The sequence below is a fragment of the Lucilia cuprina genome, chromosome 6 (assembly GCF_022045245.1).
Source record: "Lucilia cuprina isolate Lc7/37 chromosome 6, ASM2204524v1, whole genome shotgun sequence".
Lineage (NCBI taxonomy): Eukaryota > Metazoa > Arthropoda > Insecta > Diptera > Calliphoridae > Lucilia > Lucilia cuprina.
In genome coordinates this window covers 49,995,702-50,016,981 of record NC_060954.1, presented here as the reverse complement: position 1 = coordinate 50,016,981, position 21,280 = coordinate 49,995,702, and the positions used below count along the sequence as shown (strand labels likewise).

Sequence of the window (21,280 nt, the reverse complement as noted above, 5' to 3'; positions counted from 1 at the left end):
AATTTTATAAAAAGTAAAAATTTTAAAAATATACTCATGGTGTAGGGTATTATATGGTCGGCCATGCCCGACTATACTTTCCTACTTGTTAATAAATGTATGTTTAAGGAATTTTATTACAATGCGAATTAAACGGATACTTTAAAGGATGAATAACATAAGCATTAAACTCATCAAATTGTTCCCAACAGATTTTTATAAATATTTTCTATATTTTATCGAGAAAATATTGTTCACCTACATTTAATTACAAACATTTATGGATAAATGCTTTACAGATACAGTTAAATGCTACAATTTCACTTCAATACTCTTGAGAATAATTGATAAGCAAAAACTTTTAAATAAGTGCAAATATTTATCCTTGTAGAATAAATTAAAAACAAATAACATTATTAAGAAAAACTCTTCATCTAATCTTTAACGAAACTTTAACATAACTAATGTAATTATTATAAAACACTTCAGGTGAAGTTTTAGCTACAATAAAAATAGTATTTCTAAACAATTTTAATTAAGAATTTTACGGTTATATAAACAATGTATTTTACTTTCTTTCCAAATTGACAAGTACAATATTGTGTACACATGAAAAGGGTTAAACAAGTTAAATAATCTTCTGCTCTGTCACACTGCTTTGGCAGGTTTTCACTATGTGAAGTACATAATCCTGTTAAGCTAATTGTAATCCTGTTTGTGTGTAAAGGATAATTTTAAGTTTGAAATCCCTTTTAAATATTTATAACTTAAAGGATATTTCAATGTTTTTTTGTTATTTTCACAGAAACATTACAAATTGAAATATTTGAAGAAAAAATTCAAAGACTAAACCATATACTCGAATACACAACACTGTTGATTAGACTATATTCTACTATTCTAAAGAATATATACTAAACTAAACATAGTATAGTAAATAGTTTATAGTATAGTCAATAGTCAGTTCTAGTACAGTTCAAGTTCAGTTCAAGTTCAGTTCAGTTCTATTTCAGTTCTAGTTCAAATCTAGTTCAGTTCTAGTTTAGTTCTATTTCAGTTCTAGTTCAGTTCTAGTTCAGTTCTAGTTCATTTCTAGTTCAGTTCTAATTCAGTTCTAGTTCAGTATTAGTTCAGTTCTAGTTCAGTTCTAGTTCAGTTCTAGTTCTAGTTCTATTTCAGTTCTAGTTCAGTTCTAGTTCAGTTCTAGTTCAGTTCTAGTTCAGATCTAGTTCAGTTCTAGTTCAGTTCTAGTTCAGTTCTAGTTCAGTTCTAGTTCAGTTCTAGTTCAGTTCTAGTTCAGTTCTAGTTCAGTTCTAGTTCAGTTCTAGTACAGTGGGTTCATGAATAATAAACATTTTTAAAATACACTCGTGGTGTAGAGTATTATATGGTCGGCCATGCCCGACTATACTTTCCTACTTGTTTATGCAATTTTTTTCTGTTATCCTCTATTTTTCGATTTGTCACCAATTTGAAAAAAATCTGATTCGCTTTGTTCTTTGAAGAGGTGTTTCTGATCAATTTTACAATAGGTAAGAGAACGAACTTCTGGTGATGCCTACGTTGGAAAATTTCAATATTTTTATAAGTTGCAATGAGGCTAAGGACGATTACATATAAATATATGTAAATATCTACAATATCTAAAAAAAATCTAAAGCCACTTTGAAAACACTTAGACAATTAGTACACTCTTAGATACATATTCTGTACGTATGTATTTAAAAATTTATTATTGTTTCTTTATAAATATTTACACGTACTTAAAAGTAAATGAAGCTGCCAAAAATACAAATAATATTCACTTTAAAAGTAGAATTTTGTCAATATTAATTAAATTATAAACACAAAATATACACATGCTTTAGAAAATTTTAACACATTTTTGAAACAAACAAAATGATTTAATGGGCCACATGTTGCCCACCATTTCCTGTTAATCCGCATAAAACATATTTGTTTTAATTTTTTTTAATGCTTTTCATTATTTAATCTAACATCTGTTTTGCCACGATAAATTTGATTAAACGATTTGTTTAATTAATATAAACAAACACTGTGTTTTTATTATAAATTAAAGAAAATATTATATGTATTTAAGCAAATATTTAGCTTAACATTAAAGAAATTAAATTATTGCTATAAATAAAAACGATTTAAATAGAATTCTATAGTACAGTTTAACCTAATTATGTAAATTGAGGTCATTGATAGTTAAAGTAAATTTAAAATAAATACACTGTGCTACAGTGAAGGGGAAAAAAACACTCATTATTTAATAAATGTTAAAAGAAAATTTTGTAAAAATTTCGAACATTTTTTAACAAAGGCATTACTAAACCACTGTCCAGTAATATAAAAGGTAAATATAACTTAAATAAAGAAATAACAAAAATTCAATTTACAAATATGTTAACAAAATAACTTTTGCTTCTAGTGTCGTGTAGGAGACGAATCTCATTAAATATGAAATATTTGCTCTTAATCGTTGAAACATTTCTATGCGATAAATGAAACCCAAACACAAACATACAGTTAAGTGTATATTTTCTTGTATGAAATCATTTAATTTAAATAAATTGATCGAATTTATTTTGTTGTGTTTTCTAAAAAAAAAAAAACAACAACAAAACTACAAATAATATAAATAATAAAATTAAAAAGAAAATAAACAAAAAGTACACGATTTATTACAGTCACCTGCAACTATAAGGAACTTATATATTTTTTGTCATTCCGTTTGTAACAGATCTAAGGTAAGTCGTACCCTGTAGACGAACGATCTAATTATGTCGGTTCATCTATCTGTTAATTGAAAGCGGGAAAGCGAATCCAGGGAAGGTGATAAACAAATAATTATGTGGAAAAGTCTAGTATCTACTGGTTTTTTTGTTAGCATCTGTTTAGTCTAGTGACTTACATAACTCTTACTTATCTAATGACTAGTCCATATAATAATCCATGCACTACTTCATAAACTAGTTAATAGAAGTTTACACTAGCCAATAGACTCAAGGAAATACCAATAGACTAGTCAAAAGACAAGATCAGCAAGAATAATCTATTGACTAGTGAATAGACTAATTAATAGTTTAGTTGATAGACTAGTGAAAAAACTAGTCCCTATTCTATTAACAAGTCAATAGTGTATTCCATAGACTGGTTAATATACTAATCATTACACCAGGTTAAAGTCTTGTCGGAGACTAGTGAAAAGTGGAATAATGAACAATTTTAAAGCTAGACTTGTTTATGTTCAGTCAGAAACTAAACAAGAGACCAATCAGAAACTAATCTATTTGACTAGTCTATAGACTAAAATCTATGAACTATTTTATTTCTTAACGCTTAGACTGTAGAATATGCAAAGGACTAGGTCTATAGACAAGCCCAGGAAAAACTTAACTTACCCGGTAAGCTGGCAAATAATATTAAAGCAATTTGGAAGTACTTACTTTTGGGGTGAAAATGACAGGTTACGAATGAGCTTTCTACACTTTCCCCTTACCTACCTTTCCGCTTACCTAAGTTATTTTATAGAACTTTTTAGGATAGTTTTTACATAAAAGTATAAATCGAGTTTTTTTTCCAATTATGATTCCAACCTAAAACAATGGATAGATGCTGTAGATAATTTATCTGATTCTATAGATAATTGGCTACAAATTCCATTAAAAAAAATATTTTTTTGATAACGACATTATCTATACTGCTCATTACTAAAATTTGAAAATTTTTTGCTGGCACTCTATGAAATAGTCTGAAGACTAGTATAAGGACTAGTTTATGAACTACTGTATGGACTATCTTATATACTAGTCTATGTACTAGTTTATGTACTAGTTTACGTACTAGTTTATGTACTAGTTTACGTACTAGTTTATTTACTAGCCTATAGACTTGTCTTTCGACTACTCTATGGAATGGACACTTGAGTATTCTAAGGTCTAACTGATTAACTATAGACTTAAATATTGAAAACTCTATGGAATAATGCATTGACTATAGTCAAAGGATTATACATTGAATTCTCCGATTGGTATACTTTAGGGTGGGTGGTGTAGGAACAATATTTTTGGATGTTACAAACATCAGCACAAACGCATAATACCCTCCTCACTATAGATGTAGGTGTAGGGTATAGGTTAGGTAAGGTTAGGTTGATAGAAAGATGTTTACTACATCAAATACAAAGAAATACTCCCAGGCCACAAGCGGGCCTGTTGTGCGCTCCTTATCATGAGAAAAAAAGAGGAACTGAATGATTTATTTTTTAGTATTCAGAAACAAAGTTTCCTGAACGTAATTTCTAAAAATCTTCCAATCAGTGTTAGTCTGAAATGTTATTTCTGAAATAACATCACTTCCAAGATACTTGGATCGAATGCCTGACAGTGGCCAAGAAAGTGCTCCAGAGTTCAGACTTGCTCATTTTGACGAAATTTTTCATCTTGCTCTCATCAGGGTCTCTCCATAGGATTTTCGTGGTTCTACCCACTGTTTCAGTATTCCAAGAGGTCCTTTGGGATTCTCTCACTCATATTTTAGTTTCGCTTTTGTTGCGTTGAATGGTTTTGCGTTTGTCAGGTTAACTGCCTCGAGCTCCCTTCTCTTTAAAGCTATTAAATTCGCTCTTTCGCTCTTTCCCAGCCCACTCGGGAGTAGTCGGTAACGAAAGAGTATTCAGTTAAAGCTTTCTTACAATCCAATACGATCTTAGATTTAGTTCTATCTCATAATGTCGCCGTAATTGCCTTCGGGCTGTCGGTAAATATATTAAGCAATGTGGGCGCATATTTATTCGAATCTAATTTATGCGTTCCGTTATTGCTCGTACTTCTGCCAGAAAGCTTGTGTTATTATTTGGTAAACGGTGGTATATTACTGCTTCTGGATCTTCAATATAGAACCCCAATTTCACTTTATCCCCCATACGTGTAACCACGATTTCCTACGGGTATTTGCTCTAATATTTCGCTTGAACAAGACATTCAGTATTTCAAAGTTTCCAACATATTCTGTGTCTGGTATACGATCAGGCACGTCCGATGTTTGTGTATAACCTTCCAATGTATCCAGTATACATTGATGACGTGTCTTATAACCGCTATGTAGGGTATAACATTTTACTATTTTGATCGATAGTCCGGTATATGAACTAGTCTATTAACTATTAAACTGACTATTCAAGGGTAATTCTATTGACTAATCTAAGGAGCAGCAACGACATTAATCCATATTATAATTGAACAGATCATTCTTTTTATTAGTGGTTTTCCGGATCGGCCCATAATTGGTCATAGCTTTCATACAAAGCCCTTTTCTGAAAATCACATAAAAGATAGTAACTCATTATCTAATAGGTAAGAAGTTATAGTCGGCGACACCGACCATATAATACCCTACACCTGTATAGGTATAAAATGTGATGCCTCAGATATACTTAAGCCATTTACTGTTTAATAAAACTGTGGATATTTAAGTAAAATTTTGATGGGGGCTTTTTAGAGGGGCTAGGGTCAAATGAGGCCCTATAATTAAAAAGTTTATCAAGGTCATCACGACTAGTATAGAACTTGGTTTTGCAGCTTTTTGTCGAGATACGAGTATATTAAGCATAATTATGAACTTAAAAGCCCTATTTGGCGGGTTCAATTATATGGGGCCTATGTGAAATAATGGGCCGATGTTAACCATTTTCATTAGGCTTTGTCTACAGTATCATAAAAGATCATGTGCCAAATTTCATTGAATTATCTCCAAAATTGCGACCTGTACTTTGATTGCAATATTTACATGGATGGACGGACGGACAGACGCACGGACATAGCTAAATCGACTCAGAAAATGATTCTATTTTCTGGTGGAATCATTAAGGTTAGTATAGGATCAATATTATTGTGCGTTACAAACATCAGCACAAACCCAATATACCCTCCCCGCTAAATTATTGTAGGGTATAATTATGATTTCGGAATAAAATCCTACAAACAAAATAAAATTGATTTAATTCAATAAATTCCAGTACAAAAACATAAACCTACCGTTTAAAAAAAAAAATTGGATTTTTTTTGGCTTCTTTGGAAGTCAATAAACATCACTTCCACAGAAGTTAAACAAATTCACTTAGTACTTCTTTTGAAGTGGTGATAAATGTTATTCTTTTGAAATTATTTCGTTATGTACGTACACTATTTATTCAATGAATTTTTTCTATTCTCTTTTTCCTCCATCATTTACAGAATTACCTTTTTTGGATTTGGACCATTATGGATTACAGCACTAATCGCTAAATCTTAAATAAGGCATAAATTAGTAATGATATCAGGTAATCACTTCTCAATTCTCGACAAAAGTAAAACAACTGTACATATGTACAATCTGGTAACCTAAGTACTACCAATGAGAGAAACAAATGTCTATATACGCAATTCCAAGAGAGATTATTAGGCAAAAAAAAAACAAACAAAACAAAATCACATGAATTAATGGAAAGAGAGATTAAAAACAAAGATAAGTCCAGATTTCGTTAATATTCCCAGCGAAAAACGATTAAAGCAAAGATTGAAAAATTCCCGGTTTATGTATATAACATTTTATTTCAGTTCTTGATTAATTGTACTGCGGGACAGTTAAAAGATTTTTGAAATAAAAGGTGTGCTTTTTATTTATAATTATTATTAATATTTAAAATTAGTTGTAGTGTAATAAAATTAATAATAAATTAAATATAAGATAATCTTTAAGTAAATGTTAAATAGTGTTTTATACAATTTTAGTGAATTTTTTTTTTTATAAGTAAATTTTTTTTTATTATTTTCAATTTAAAGCGGTAAGTTTTTAAATTTACATTTATATTTTCATTTATATCAATTATATCAATATTTTTCCTTTTGTATTTATTTATATCGAATTGCATAAATACCGTTATCACACTTAATGATTGGTGTCTATTTGTTTGTCCCAAACAAAATTACATTTACATGGATGGTTTGGCGACTTTGGCTGCCACATTTAATTACAAAACATATTTGTTTGATTGTGTTTTGTTATTTATTTATTTTTTTTTTTTTTGCTTTTAATTAAATAAATTTAGATTCTTATAAATTTTTTATTTATATTCGTCTTATTACCCAAAAAGGTCAATGCCAAGTCGCTTACTAGTCATCACTTAATTTATAGAATAGATTGAATAAAATTTAAATTGAATATACAGAAATTTGCTTATCGCTTAAATATTTATAAAGAGTAGTTTATTTTATTGAATTTTTTTTAAATGAAATTTGATTGTTGCCATTTTTATTTTATTTTTTCTTTATTTTTTTTTTTTTTTTTTTTTTGAACCGGCCGGCATTATGACTTTGACTTTGTTTTTCTTTTGTTTTTATTTCTTTAAAATGTAATGCATTTTTTTCTTTCGCTTTCTTTTCTTCAGTTCTTTTATTTTCGTTGTTAAAATTTTTGTTTTCATTTTCGATACACTTTGATCTCATTTGTGTCAATTGATAATTTTATTATTTATTTCATTTCTTTTGGGGCAATGAAATAATTGACTAAAAATACTTTAAAAAAATAAGTATTTTTTTCTATTAAAATTTTTTAAGTTCTTGTTGTTTTGTGTGTGATTTATATGTGCATGCCATTTCCATTTAGGTAATAGGTGGAAGGTATAGGTTGACCTATAGGTGCCCTAAACAACAACTCATTTCTTTGTTTTTTTTTATAAGATTTCAAGTAAATGTTTTTATTTTTCACATATGTAAATAAAGTTTTTTTTTCTTACACCCTACACCATTATAGTTAGTTTCCTGTTAGGCTTTTATGTTAAAGTTTTTAAAGCTTTCAGGATGATATAAGGCAAGTATATCCTATATTATACCACTATAATTGGGAGGGTATTATGCGTTTTTGCAGATTTTTGTAACACCTCAAAATATGGATACTACAGCAACCTTAAGGCATACGAATCGGCTCTGAATCTCTTTCTAAGTCGATTTAGCTATGTCCGTCCGTCTGTCTATGTTTCCATGTAAAGCTTCCATGTTTCCAGGTCGCAGTTGCTCTTCTTTTGGCCCAAGGACAAACACTATTGAAAATTCTACAATCATCCCCTCATAATTATACTATATGTTCTAGTATTTGAATAAAAGTCGGCAAAACTTCCTTTTATAGAAGTTTGAAAGACTCTGCCAACTTCTAAAATGATCGGTCTTCATTTGACTCTAGCCCCTATACAAACACCTTTCCGGAAAATGACTTATAAATACTGACAACACAATTAAATAATTTAAATGTAGACGTAAATTTCTCTGCAAAAATTTATAAGGATAGTTCCATATATACCCTTATCCCCATACGAGCCCTAAGTATTTTGTAAAAAACATACTCATATATAGTGTAGGGAATCATATGATCGGCCTTACGTAAATGTACATTCTTACTTGTGTTTATTCGAATTAAGATAAAAACAAAATTGATTTAAGAATATAAACGATAAAATTGATCCCCAAATGGGATTGTTTAAAATGTGATTCGTACATGTTATTCGAATTTTACAACATTTTAGTAAAAAATTCAATTACAACAAGTTAGAGTGATATATTCGGTGCGATGGCTTCTTTTCGAAAGACACAGATTTTTATTTAATTAGCTATTCTTGTTATAGTGGTCTTAAGGACATAGTGTGATAAGTTAAACATGCTTAGAGTAAACTTGAACACACTAAACATTAAATGAAAATCGACGATAATTTAAAGATTAAGGAATTAGAACTCCACAACGTCCTAACTAACTCTACCGATACTTTCATCATCACTCCTTCCTTCCTTTCGACATCCACACAACTACAACTCAGGATCTCTCTCGTCTATCAGATACAAGTATCCGATGGTACATCTCACTTCAACACATATGTAATCTTTGTAAATTTTACTTTCTTAACAAAATTCTTATTATCTCAATATTCTTATCATCTATAGACACACAAGAGTACAATCCAGGACCTCTTATAGTAACACGCTACTGAGATGGCTTCTGCTCGAAAAACACAGATTTTTTAAATTAGCCAGAGTTATTATAGTGGCCTTAAGGACATAGTGTGATAAGTTAAGCATGCTTAGAGTAAACTTGACAGACACTCAACTATGAAGGCAAAACGCCAATAAATTAAAGATTAAGGGATTTGAACTCCACAACGGCCTAACTAACTCTAGCGATACTTTCATCATCACCCCTTTCGTCCTTTCGACATCTTCACAAATACAACTCACGATTCCTCTCTTCTATCAGATACAAATATTCGATGGTACAATCTTATTTCAATACATACACAGTATATGCATTATCAGCTTAATTTCGACATTTTATTAATCCATAGAAAGCTATTCCGAAAATCTATAATTAACCATGTATCATTATTTTTACCAATTACCCCATTTCCGATTTAGGATTTAAATCACAGCCATATAATAAACAATTCACCACTGCCCAATTGTGTATTTTACGGAGGTCGCAATTTTTGTACATGAATGATCCGGTCCATGTACAAGAACTTTGCTCAAGTACTTGAGCTATCTAATCTCTGACCATTGCTGCTCCGTTGCTTAACTTCCAAGATGTAAAACAATCACGTAGATTGGATGGCTTCTGTTGAGTCGGCAACAGAACCTAGAGACGCATCCGATAGACCGAAGTACGAATCCGTCAAATAAGCCTAGATTTTGTTCTTACTCACAGGGACACACTGTGTATGATACTTGTGTATGATACCTTTCATCCGTCATCACTCAACCCAGGACATTTCTCATATATACGACACATTCATAAGAGAAAAACATACGACACATTCATTTAGATATACGGGTGGAGTGAGGTCTGCACACCTCTACATTGATCATTTGCAACGCTTAGTCCCACAGTCATTCCACTGTGGGGTAACTGTTGTCAGTCGGCAACAGCACCGAACTTATCCCGAAATATTGAATTTACCTTACATCAGTCTTTTAACTTACTCTTGAATTTACTCGAGAATTTGGGTTTCAACCAACTGACCTGCAAGAACATAGTCCTACGGGCAACTGGCCACTGATAGTACCAGATTATGGTTCACTGGTTAGACCTCATGTCAGTCGTACCAAGGCTGACTAGAGATACTGGTAGCATCTCTATATCAGCGGTTTGCAATACCCCAAAATGGGATCTACCATTAAGGAAACATACCCCGGGGGAAGGGAAAAGTGTATAAATATGTTTATTATTTTCACTTAACAATTTTCGGAACCTATAAAGTATATATATTTTAGATCCTTATATATACAGCGGAGTTGATAAAGCCATGTCCATCCGAATACGTTTCTATTTTAATTCGCAAATCCGAAACAACTTTTGAAATTTGTATGTTGGTTTTTTTGCTTTGCATATTTTGTTAGTTTTTTTTTTTTTTTGTTTGTTTAGGGTGTCATATGATCGTACATGACCAAAGTAAAAAAATTTTTCTTTTTACTTAGACTTTACGCATTATCACCATTAATAAATTGTATTCAATATAATGATCACACTCAATGTCGCTGATTTCCTCTTATACCAAAAATTAATAGACTTCTTAAAAAAAAAACTCCTACACATTTAATCACATCCTATAAGAATTTAAGAATAATCTCGTGTAAACATTAACTGGACAAAGTACAAAATTAAATTAGTCATATACTAACTATCACAACAATTATTTTTTCTATTAGAAAAAATTATTTCATATAAAAAAAGTCGCTGATAAGAATATTTAAAAGACCAACAACAAATTTTATACATTTTAGTAACAATCGTAAAATAAATAAACACAAATATGGTTCATGAAACAAAACAAACGTCTGGCAAAGAAAAACATCATGGTCATGGAGATGATGAGATAGCGTTGGCCGACGACGAGATCGAAGAAATTGAAATATCGCAAAAGAAAACAATGTATGATCGCATTACCGATGTGATGGAAAAATTTGCCAGCACACGCGTGGGTCAAATGATGATTGAGAAAACTGATCGTGTGCTGAAAGTGGTAGAGGATACTGCCAAATGGAGTTTGCCACAAGGTTCAATATTAGTTAGATTTTAAATCCATAATCTTAATTTAACTTTAATTTACTTTTAGATGACAATGAAATAAAACTTGAACGTCCTTTGCCCTGGATATTTTTCCTCACTTTAATTGTTTGGTTGCGTGTCTTCCGCATTTGGCTATCGGTGGCCTCTTATATTGTGGGCGCTCAACCGGTTACCCCACACACCATTGTCTATTATATGCAAACCAAACGTCGCCGTTTAAGAGCCATACGAGTTCAAGGCCTAAAATCGATAAGAAGCCGAGAGATTGAAACAACCGTTATGTATAGTTCGAATAAAAATGTTACATTTATGGGCAAATTGCGAAAACTTTTCGATAGTGCCATTTGTAAGCCCGGCCAACATCGCGAAGTACCAGCTCGTCGTATATTTGCTCAAGATGGCAAGAGTAGCAAAGAACCGGTACGTTTACAGTTCTATTTTAAAATAGTTTAGAACTTTATTAATATCTTGGTAAATTTAGGCCACCGAGCGTTCTAGCAAAAGACCTCGTGATGAAGAAGTCGATCAAAATCTAACTGTAGACGAAATGTTAGAGAAATATGCTAATGAAGATTCCGATAATGATTCCGATTATGTACCCAAGGAAGATGAAGAGAATGATGACAGTTCTACTTCTAATACATCCGCAACCAGTGATGAGGAGGCGGAAAAGTTGAAGGAAGAGGTTAGTACTATGGAAAATGTATTTTCTTGCGACGGAACTGTACATAACGGTCAGGTGGTCCAAAATATTTGGATTTGAAATAATAGATTTCTAGTTTAGTTCTAGTTCAGTTCTAGTTCAGTTCTAGTTCAGTTCTAGTTCAGTTCTAGTTCAGTTCTAGTTCAGTTCTAGTTCAGTTCTAGTTCAGTTCTAGTTCAGTTCTAGTTCAGTTCTAGTTCAGTTCTAGTTCAGTTCTAGTTCAGTTCAGTTCTAGTTCAGTTCTAGTTCAGTTCTAGTTCATTTCTAGTTCAGTTCTTGTTCAGTTCTAGTTCTGATCAAGTTCAGATCTACTTGGTATCATTCTACTTGTTCCATTCAAGTAAACATTTCTCATATTTGCAGCAAACCGATGATACCAACAAGGGCAACAACAAATCTCAAAGTGATGATAAATCCAAGGAACACAAAAAGGATGAAATCAAAGAGAATGGCGGAGTTAAACATCGTCCAAAACCCAAACCCCTAGAAGAAACTAAAACTGAGTCCCAAGCTGCAGCTGACAGTGACAATGATCAAATACACACTCCCAAAGATACCACCAGCACAAATGGCTCTTCGGAAGACAGACAGAACAGTGAAACGCCAGCAGCGACAGCAGAAGTCGGTAATGGTTTTTAGTATTTAAATACTAGTTTACCACCTTTATAATAACACATATACCACCCTCCTCTACTCTTCTTTTTTAATTTCATTTAATTGTTTAAAACATTTATGTGCTTAAACTTACACAAGAATTGAAAGTTTAATCTATCTACATACTAATTATAAATAAATCGTGAATTTACCAAAAGATTTAAAATACACAAAAAGTAAATATAATTCATTTTAATTTTTCAATATTTCACCAAGAAAAATTGGAACAAAATTCAAAATTTTGAAATTTTTTTGGCTTTAGATTTTATATACAACATTTTCCAACTATCCCCTAATTTATTTGACAGCACCACATCACACTGCCATGAATACACCTAAGACATCACAAAGTCATTTGGCCGCCCCTCAGGATAACAAACAAAAATCTACTCCAGGTCATGAATCGGCTGCTTCTTTGAAACCCCAAATAGTTACTGCAACTAAAGCAGGTATGTTCGATTTTTATTGCAATTATGTAAAAGACATTGTTTATTGAATAAAACTACCTCCCTTCTCTGCCACCAGTACCCTTAATCCCACACCCAGAAAAAGTCGAAAACAAATCTTATCGTACCATAACCACACAAACTGCTATAGAATTAGATTGGACTATAACTATCAAAACTGAAATAACCCACACGAAACACTATCCGAAATTGGAAAACATAGATTGCTCGGTGAACTTAGCACCGACCACATCTAGCCATACGAAAGACTATCCTAAATTGGACAAATTGGATTGTTCGGTGAATTTAACACCAGCCTCATCTACGGAAGATATATTCTATAGCCCAGTTGGTTTGTTCGATTTTTGGTTTATTCTATTTCGCTTAAAAAGCCCATTTCTATATCACTATCATGTATTGGTTCTGATTATTACTTATCAACATCGTTTCTGTTATTTGATTCCTTTAACATTTTCATTTCTTTCACTCCAATTCATCAACGTTAATTCGCCTTAACTTTGTCATATATTTGTCTAATCCTAAAATACTGTTCAGTTCTAGTTCAGTTCTAGTTCAGTTCTAGTTCAGTTCTATTTTAGTTCCAGTTCAGTTCTAGTGCAGTTCTAGTTCAGTTCTAGTGCAGTTCTAGTTCAGTTCTAGTTCAGTTCTAGTTCAGTTCTAGTTTAGTTCTAGTTCAGTTCTAGTTCAGTTCTAGTTCAGTTCTAGTTCAGTTCTAGTTCAGTTCTAGTTCAGTTCTAGTTCAGTTCTAGTTCAGTTCTAGTTCAGTTCTAGTTCAGTTCTAGTTCAGTTCTCTTCATACCAAAACGAACTCTTTTGCTCCCTTTTAAGAAACTATTCACATATTCTCCATTTCCTTCTTTTCCCTTAGGCTCCCCTCAAGATTTCCATTCCATATTCCATCCCGCTCCTATTGTTAAAGATGCCACTGGTGCAGGTAATTTTTTGTTATACTATTTTCTTAAACCAATTTATAGCGTCCGTTTTTGACACCTAATAGATTTTCCTTTCAGCCCAAACTTCCACGCCAAAAGAAGCTGATCGTCATGAAAGCTCCAGTGGTGAGACCCCTGAAACTGTAAACGCTCCCAATCAGAAGAAAAATTTAAATCATCCAACTCATAATAAGCATCATCACCATCATCATAATGCCAAGAATCGTAATAAAAATCGTCGTTGAGTTGTATTAAAGAAAACTTTATTGCTACGTTTTCTTAATTTAATGCTCTTTTTTATTTAGTTTTAAAGAAATAAGTTTTTTTTTTGTGAATTGTGAATTTTGGTAAAAAAGAAGAAAAGATAAAATCAATGAAAGTTATATTAAATTTGCTGAATTTTTTATTTACAAATAAAAGCGAATATAATTGAGAAAAAATATGCAGCTTTTTCCAATCTTCTTTTGTAAGTTACACTTTAGTTTTTCTCGGTATATTCGTAAGCGAATAATAAAGTAAATGATGATTAATAACATATTTAGTATATCAACACATTCACAAAGAAACTATGATATGCTTTCGGTTATTTTAGTGTTAAAGCAAACTCTTATCTTATTATAAATTTAAGTAATGACACACCCTGTATGCTTGTTGCTGTTGTAGTAAATACTTTAACCTATTATTTTAAAGCTTTTAGTGGAAACATAAACCTTTCAATACATTCCACAAAAATGTGTCGTAATAATTTAAAATTGGCAGCACTTTTTTTTTCCTAAATCAGTGTTACCAGACTGATAAAAATATTTTCGAAAAATGTCGTACTTAGGAATTTTTTATGCATTAAAATTATTAATGATGAATTTAATTGTGTTATAGTGTTTATAAGTGAATTTTGACTTTCAAGTCATTTTCTGAAGGGGACTTTGTATGGGTGCTAGGGTCAAATGAATCCTGATCATTTCGAAAATTGACACTAAGTTTTACAGATTTATGGAGAGATAGATACAAGAACTTATTTATATGTGCTCAAAAGCCCGGGGATACGGTTGTATGGGGTCTATGCGAAATAATCCATCGATTTTAAACATTTTCATTAAGTTTCCTTGTGCGCAAACCTTACATGAACACACATACAGACGGATGGATGGACAGACTGATTGGTTGGTGCAAGACCAATATTTTTGGGTGTTATAAATATCTGTACAAATGACAAATATTTGTCATTAGATGAATGGTTAGCGATCGACTGTTTAACGTACGGAATATATATCTAGAGTTTTAAAGTTAATTTAATTGAAAAATAAAAAAGTTTTCTAAGAAAATCATAACAAAGTAGTGATGACGAATATCAAGCCCAAGTTCGTATTTTGTGTTAGCCTTTTTATAGCTACACCACTTTAGTGGAGATGGTATATTGGGTTTGTGCTGATGTTTGTAACATACAAAAATATTCGTCCTTAAAGTATACCAATCGGCTTAGAATCAGTTTCTGAGTCGATTAAGCTTTGTCCGTCCGTCTGGTTGGCTGCTGTCCATGAAAACCTTGTGCGCAAGGTACAAGATAATTGTATGAAATTTGGCACAAACACTTCTTGGCTTGGCCCAAGAACAGAGCCTATTGAAAATGGTTAAAATCGCTCCATTATTTCGACTAGCCCCCATACAACCGTACCCTCCAAATATGGCCTTTGGGATTATAATTAATTTAAATGATATATTATGTTAACAAAAGTCGACAAAACTTAGTTTTATAGAACTTTAAATGACACCATTGATTTGTGTAATGATTGGGCTTCATTTGACCCTAGCCCCCATACAAACTCTCCTTCAGAAACTGACTTAAATATCAAAATTCCCTTACAAACACTAATGACACTTTTAAATTCTATATAAATAAATTTGAAGTAGACTTCACTCCCCCTATCAATATTTATAAGGATACGGCCATATTTTGCCCTACTCCCCTTTGAGCCTTCTTGTAAAAAATCTCTTTTTTTTGCCAAAAAAAATAGTAAAAATATTCCGAAATAAAGCTAAAAAACAAATTAAATTATTTATTTCTTTAAATAATCCCCATTTTTAACATAGTGAGTGGTGTAGGGTATCATATGGTCGGCTACCCCCGACTATACATTCGTATTTGTTCAGTCTGTTTTTAAAACAAAACAATTTTTTAGTACCCTACTTGTAAGTACTTATATAAGCACGCGTAGTAAGTGCTTGTCTCCAATGATATCGCTGTGTTAAAATGCTAACGAATAAGTATTAAAAAGTGACCTATTAACTCATTATTTTTTGATTTAAGTTTTTGCGGGGTTGTTTTAGTGAACATAAGATTCTATCTATAAGTTTTATGTAAATTTCTCAGCTAATGAAATGCATTTTATTTAAATTTTAATATCTACCATCAGAAAAGATTGGGGATCGAAATATTACGAATATGTATATACTAGCTCCTTATGAAATATGGCTAAACGAAAGATCTAGCCATGTTCGACTGTCTGTATATTGAAAGCACGAAAGAGATAAAAACTGATATTTTACAAACATTAAACATTATATAGGGGTTGTTCAATATTGAAAGTGTGCAATATCCAATGTTCATGTTTTCACATAACAAACGGAACCCGGAAAACAGTTTTAACAGTCATAACTGGCTTAAAAATTCTAGTAAAACGATAAATTAAGAATCGGTACATAATTGACCCATTTCTAACAAAACGAATAAAGCATGTATTTTGAGTTCTTATTAAGATGATCTAGCCATGTCCGTCCGTATTTTATTTTCGTTACCGTTACTACTAAAGATATTATAGTCGGCCTCGCCCGACTATAATATCTTTGTTGTTTTAATTTTTATTGTATACACTTACTTGTTTGTTATATTCCCAGCAAAAACTAGCTAATGACCTTCCATTGTAATTACTTATCTAACAACATACTTTTCAATAACTACTGCATGTCGTCTGGATTACAAAGAAGTAGTCTAATAAGGTCTTTATAATAATGTGTTATATGAATACTTTCTAATTTGTTAGTGCTTTTGCATGTGAAGCTTTAAAAGCTAAATACATTTCACTCGAGATGTTTTGTACAACATCTCGAGTACTTGTAATTACTTTGTAACTTTGTGGCAAGTACTTGCTTTAACCCAACAAAAAAAGAACTTCAAAAGAAGCGAAAAAGAAGTAGACTTTACTTCATGAAAGTACAGATAAAGTCCTGAAGAAGTTATGGCTTTAACACAGGCTTGTCATAGGAGGGATGTCCTTGTTATTTGACTCCAAATTCACTACATCTAAAGTCATTCTTAGGAAGTGATTATATAATACAACATAAATAAATTTCACGCATTTGTCCATCTACTCCAAAACAAAATGGGGTTAATTCAAAAGGTTTCAGTACAAAAAATATATTTTAAATTTAAAAGGAAATTGGATTCTTTTTGCTTCTTTGGAAGTCACAGAAGTTTAAAAAATTTAATTAGTGCTACTTTTGAATTGGTAATAAATGTTATTCTTTTGGAAGTACTTCGTTTTATTTTTGCTGAACAATGACTTCACAATGTTGAAATAATGTCTTAAAAAGCTATTGAGTAAAAGTAAATTTTAGCATTTTAATCTGTTACATGATAATGAAAGTTTTTGCTGGGGTTTTATTTAGTAAATAAAAGAATATATATTTTTTAGATTTTTTGTTCATTTTTTTTTTATTTTTATATTTTTAATTTATTTATTACATTTATTGAATTCATGCTTTAGAATGAAACTAAAATTAGCCATATAATTTTAATTATTTTGATAGTTTGTTCTTTTGTCATAAATTTTTTCTTCAATATATGTTTTGTTTTTGGATATTTTTTTTAGAGACTATTACATTGAGAGAAATAAAAATGAAATACGATTAAACTGATAAATAAATTTTAAATGGAAATTTTTTAGTAAGTAATTTGAATATATAATTTTTTTGCATTTTTTGTTCTTTTAAATTTATTTTTAGTTTTGATATTTTTTACATTATTATTTGGTTTGATATGTATTGGGATTAAAGATTTATTGATAATGCCTTAAGAAGAAGTTTATATATATATTTTTAAATATATAGAGAAAAAAAATATATATATATAGAATAGTTTAAGGTACATCAAAGTTACAAGTATGTTTAAGTTTTATTATTATTTTTCAATAATTTTTATTTTTTTATTTTAAAAGTTAAGTTTAAGATGTTTTATATGAAGTTTTTTTTAATTTAATTTTTACTAAAAGTTTTGAAATAAAAAATATTCATAAGTATACGGAATAAATGTTAGACATTTAGTATTATTTAGAAGTATTTTTGTTTTGTGGTTTGTTGCGTCATTATTTTAAGGGATTTCTTATTTTTTTTTTATAAAAAAGGAGTTTTTTTATAAGAGTTTATTTTTTACTTTGTTATGTTTTATTAACTTTTAGTTTGTTTTTCATTTTTTATTTATTATAAAAAAAATATTTTTATAAAATAATTAAAACGTAAAAAACTTTTATTTAAACAAATATATTTTCGTTGTTTTAAATAATTTTTTGCTTGGTTGGGTTGGTTTTCAATTTAAATCTTTTATTTGTGGTTATTTTTCTTTTGCGTTTATGATTGTTATGATGAGAACTGTTTGTTTTTGAGCAAAAAAATATATATAAAATAATTAAAAATTTGTAGTTATTATGTAATCCATGAACCCATACATACTTATACAAAAAAAAAAATATACCAGCGATCGTGTCCTTATTAGATAAAGAGTTTAGTTTTTTAAAAGATCTTGATCTAAACCAATTTTTATTAAACTAATAATTCCTTTGCTTGCTAAAGATCTTTAGTTTCTCTTCTATTAAAATTCTTCAATTAGTGATCGTTACTTTTTTAAAGAACACATTTTTCTTTAAGTTTTGCAAGATTTAACTTATTTTATCACCTTTCTCTATACGACAAAGACAAATTTTGTAAAAACGCGATCTTTTTCGTATAAGATCCTTACCATTCATTCGATCGATCACGAGCAATGTCTTATGTTCATTTCTTTTTCTATAACACAATACAATTTGCCTAATAAACGATATTGAAGGAAAATATTGATCAAGCAATCCACTATTTCCATACGATTACAGCAGCGATCATTTGTTTGTGTAAAAAATTGATCAGAAGATTCAGTATTTCCATACAAATTTTGTGAAAATGTGATATTTTTTCATTTCCTAACCATTCATCCCCCCGGGGGCATACTGCCTTGGTGAAACCTCCACCTTGGTGTTATTGCAATCGCGAGGAACAGAGGTGTTACCAACACCTCTAGTCTGTCGGAACTATAAATTGGTTTTATAGTCTACTGCCTGGCTTTGTCCTTGCATAGATTGAAAAGTGGTTGAACTGGAGCCCCACATAATCTGGTACTATGGGTGGTCAGTTGCCCGCAGGACTATGTCCTAGCTGGTCTGTCGATTGAGGTTCCTTCGGGATCCACGTAGTGGCATTGGTTTAAAAACAAATTCGAGTGAGTTGCAGTTAAAAGACTGGTGTAAGGTTAAGTCAATATTTTGGTATAAGTTCGGTGCCCAAAGAACAGATTCCCCACAGAGGAATGACTGTGGGACTAAGCGTTGGAAAGTAGTTGATATTAATTGTATATGATACGGGATGAATGTGGGGTACGGCAGGCCTCACCCAACCGTCTACTTATAATAAATATGTCGTATGCTTTTCTCTTATGAATGTGTCGTATAAATAAGATGTGTGCTGGGTTGTATGATGATGAATGGAAGGTATCATTTACAAATGATACCATTGAATTTTCTTTCCTTGTCCAGATATGTTCAGAGTATACTCTGTTCATATTAGAATTACAACAGTGTGTCCATGTGAGTAAGAACAAAGTCTCGGCTTATTTGATGGATTCATCTCTTTGGTCTACCGGTTACGTCTCTAGGAGCTGTTGCCAAATCAACAGAGGTCATCCCATCTGCGTAGTTGTAAACGGAAGTGATGTTTTACATTTCGGAAGTTAAGCAACGGGGCAGCAATCGTCAGAGATTAGATAGCTCAAGTACTCGAGCAAAGTGCTTGTACAGGGACCGGCTCAGTCCATGTACAAAAATTGCAACCTGCGTGTAAGATACACAAATGGGCAGTGGTGAGTTGTTTACTTGTTACTCACCCTGTGGTTGTAAAAGTATCACCGTGGAATAGGGCATTATGCCAGGTACTCACGTAAAGCACTCCGACATTCATCCTTACCATTCATTATATGAATCGATCACTGGCAATGATCATGTGCTCTCTCTTTTAAGGAAACACTTTTGAAATAGTACACTTTAGTGAATAACGATCGATTTTTCTCTTTATTAACTAACAATCTAACAATCATTTGATACATTTTGTATGGAAACACATAACGATTACTGTTATGTAAACGATCGTTATTCAAAAAAAAATCACTATAAATCCTCAAATCGCAAGTGATCACTAGAACAAGAGTTTCTTTATTTCGAAAAGAATGAATGAATTTTAGAAGTAATATTTCTATTCGTACATTAAAAATTTCTTTTTTATTGCCAACAAATATTTTAAAAAACGATCGCTTGTTTTATGTAGAAAAAGAAGACGTATTGGTATAGAAGATTGTATCTAACGATCGCTAAGAAGAAAGTCACGTTTTTCATATGTATTTAAACATTTAAAAACTTGACGATCATTTAGTAGAAAAGATCTCAGACAAGTTTTCTTTTCATTTCTTATTATTGATCACTGTTGCAAAATGTTTGTTTATTTTTAAAAGAGAACAAAAGATCACTAGTTAATTAAAGTATTGACAATAGAATCTTATATTAAATCATCGATCATTTGTTTTATATAAATGATCGATTTGCTTGTATTTCTAGAATTAGCGATCAATTTTATATAGTAGAAAAGATATCGGCTAATCCTTTCATTTCTAATTATAAACAAAAGCGATCAATGATAATTTTTCTCTTGTAAACAATTGTACTAATTAAATCATTGGTCATTTGTTTTATATAAAAAAAACTACTTGGGCCAATGATCGATTTGTTTGTGTATAGCGATCAATTTTATATAGTAGAAAAGATGTCAGCTTATCATTTCATTTCTAATTAGAAACAAAAACGATCAATAATCATTTCTCTCTTGTAAACAATTGTACTAATAATTGATCAATTATTATTTTTAATTTAGTGATCACTATTGCAAGATTTCTTTATTTTGTATAAAAAAGATCACTAGTTATAGAAATGAATTATATAGTAATCGAATTTTCTGTTAAAATATCATTGATCATTTGTTTTATATATAAAAAAAAGAGAAAATAAATACTAGGGCAAATGATCGCTTTCTTTATTGTAAATGAAATAATTTTTTTTTTTCGTTCAGTGATTCTTTGGTGCGATCGATTTCTCTTTAATTTA

General features: G+C 30.8%; 1 protein-coding gene across 5 annotated transcripts; it reads left to right on the top strand.

Annotated features, from left to right (window-relative positions):
* The first annotated feature begins 6,498 nt into the window (after nt 1-6,498).
* On the top strand, nt 6,499-14,120 carry LOC111682073 (uncharacterized protein DDB_G0281497). 5 transcript variants are annotated; one of them, XM_023443979.2, is made up of 9 exons: nt 6,499-6,634; nt 10,791-11,063; nt 11,123-11,496; nt 11,558-11,761; nt 12,143-12,404; nt 12,742-12,882; nt 12,959-13,231; nt 13,769-13,834; nt 13,911-14,120. In XM_023443979.2, exons 2-9 carry the CDS (start codon nt 10,820-10,822, stop codon nt 14,075-14,077), a joined length of 1,731 nt encoding a protein of 576 aa, XP_023299747.2. In that variant the 5' UTR covers nt 6,499-6,634; nt 10,791-10,819; the 3' UTR covers nt 14,078-14,120. The 5 variants fall into 5 exon arrangements, with proteins under 5 accessions (XP_023299747.2, XP_023299749.2, XP_023299750.2 ...); XM_023443981.2 differs by having other exon boundaries at nt 13,898-14,120; XM_023443980.2 differs by lacking the exon at nt 6,499-6,634 and adding an exon at nt 6,750-6,811.
* The last annotated feature ends 7,160 nt before the right edge of the window (nt 14,121-21,280 follow it).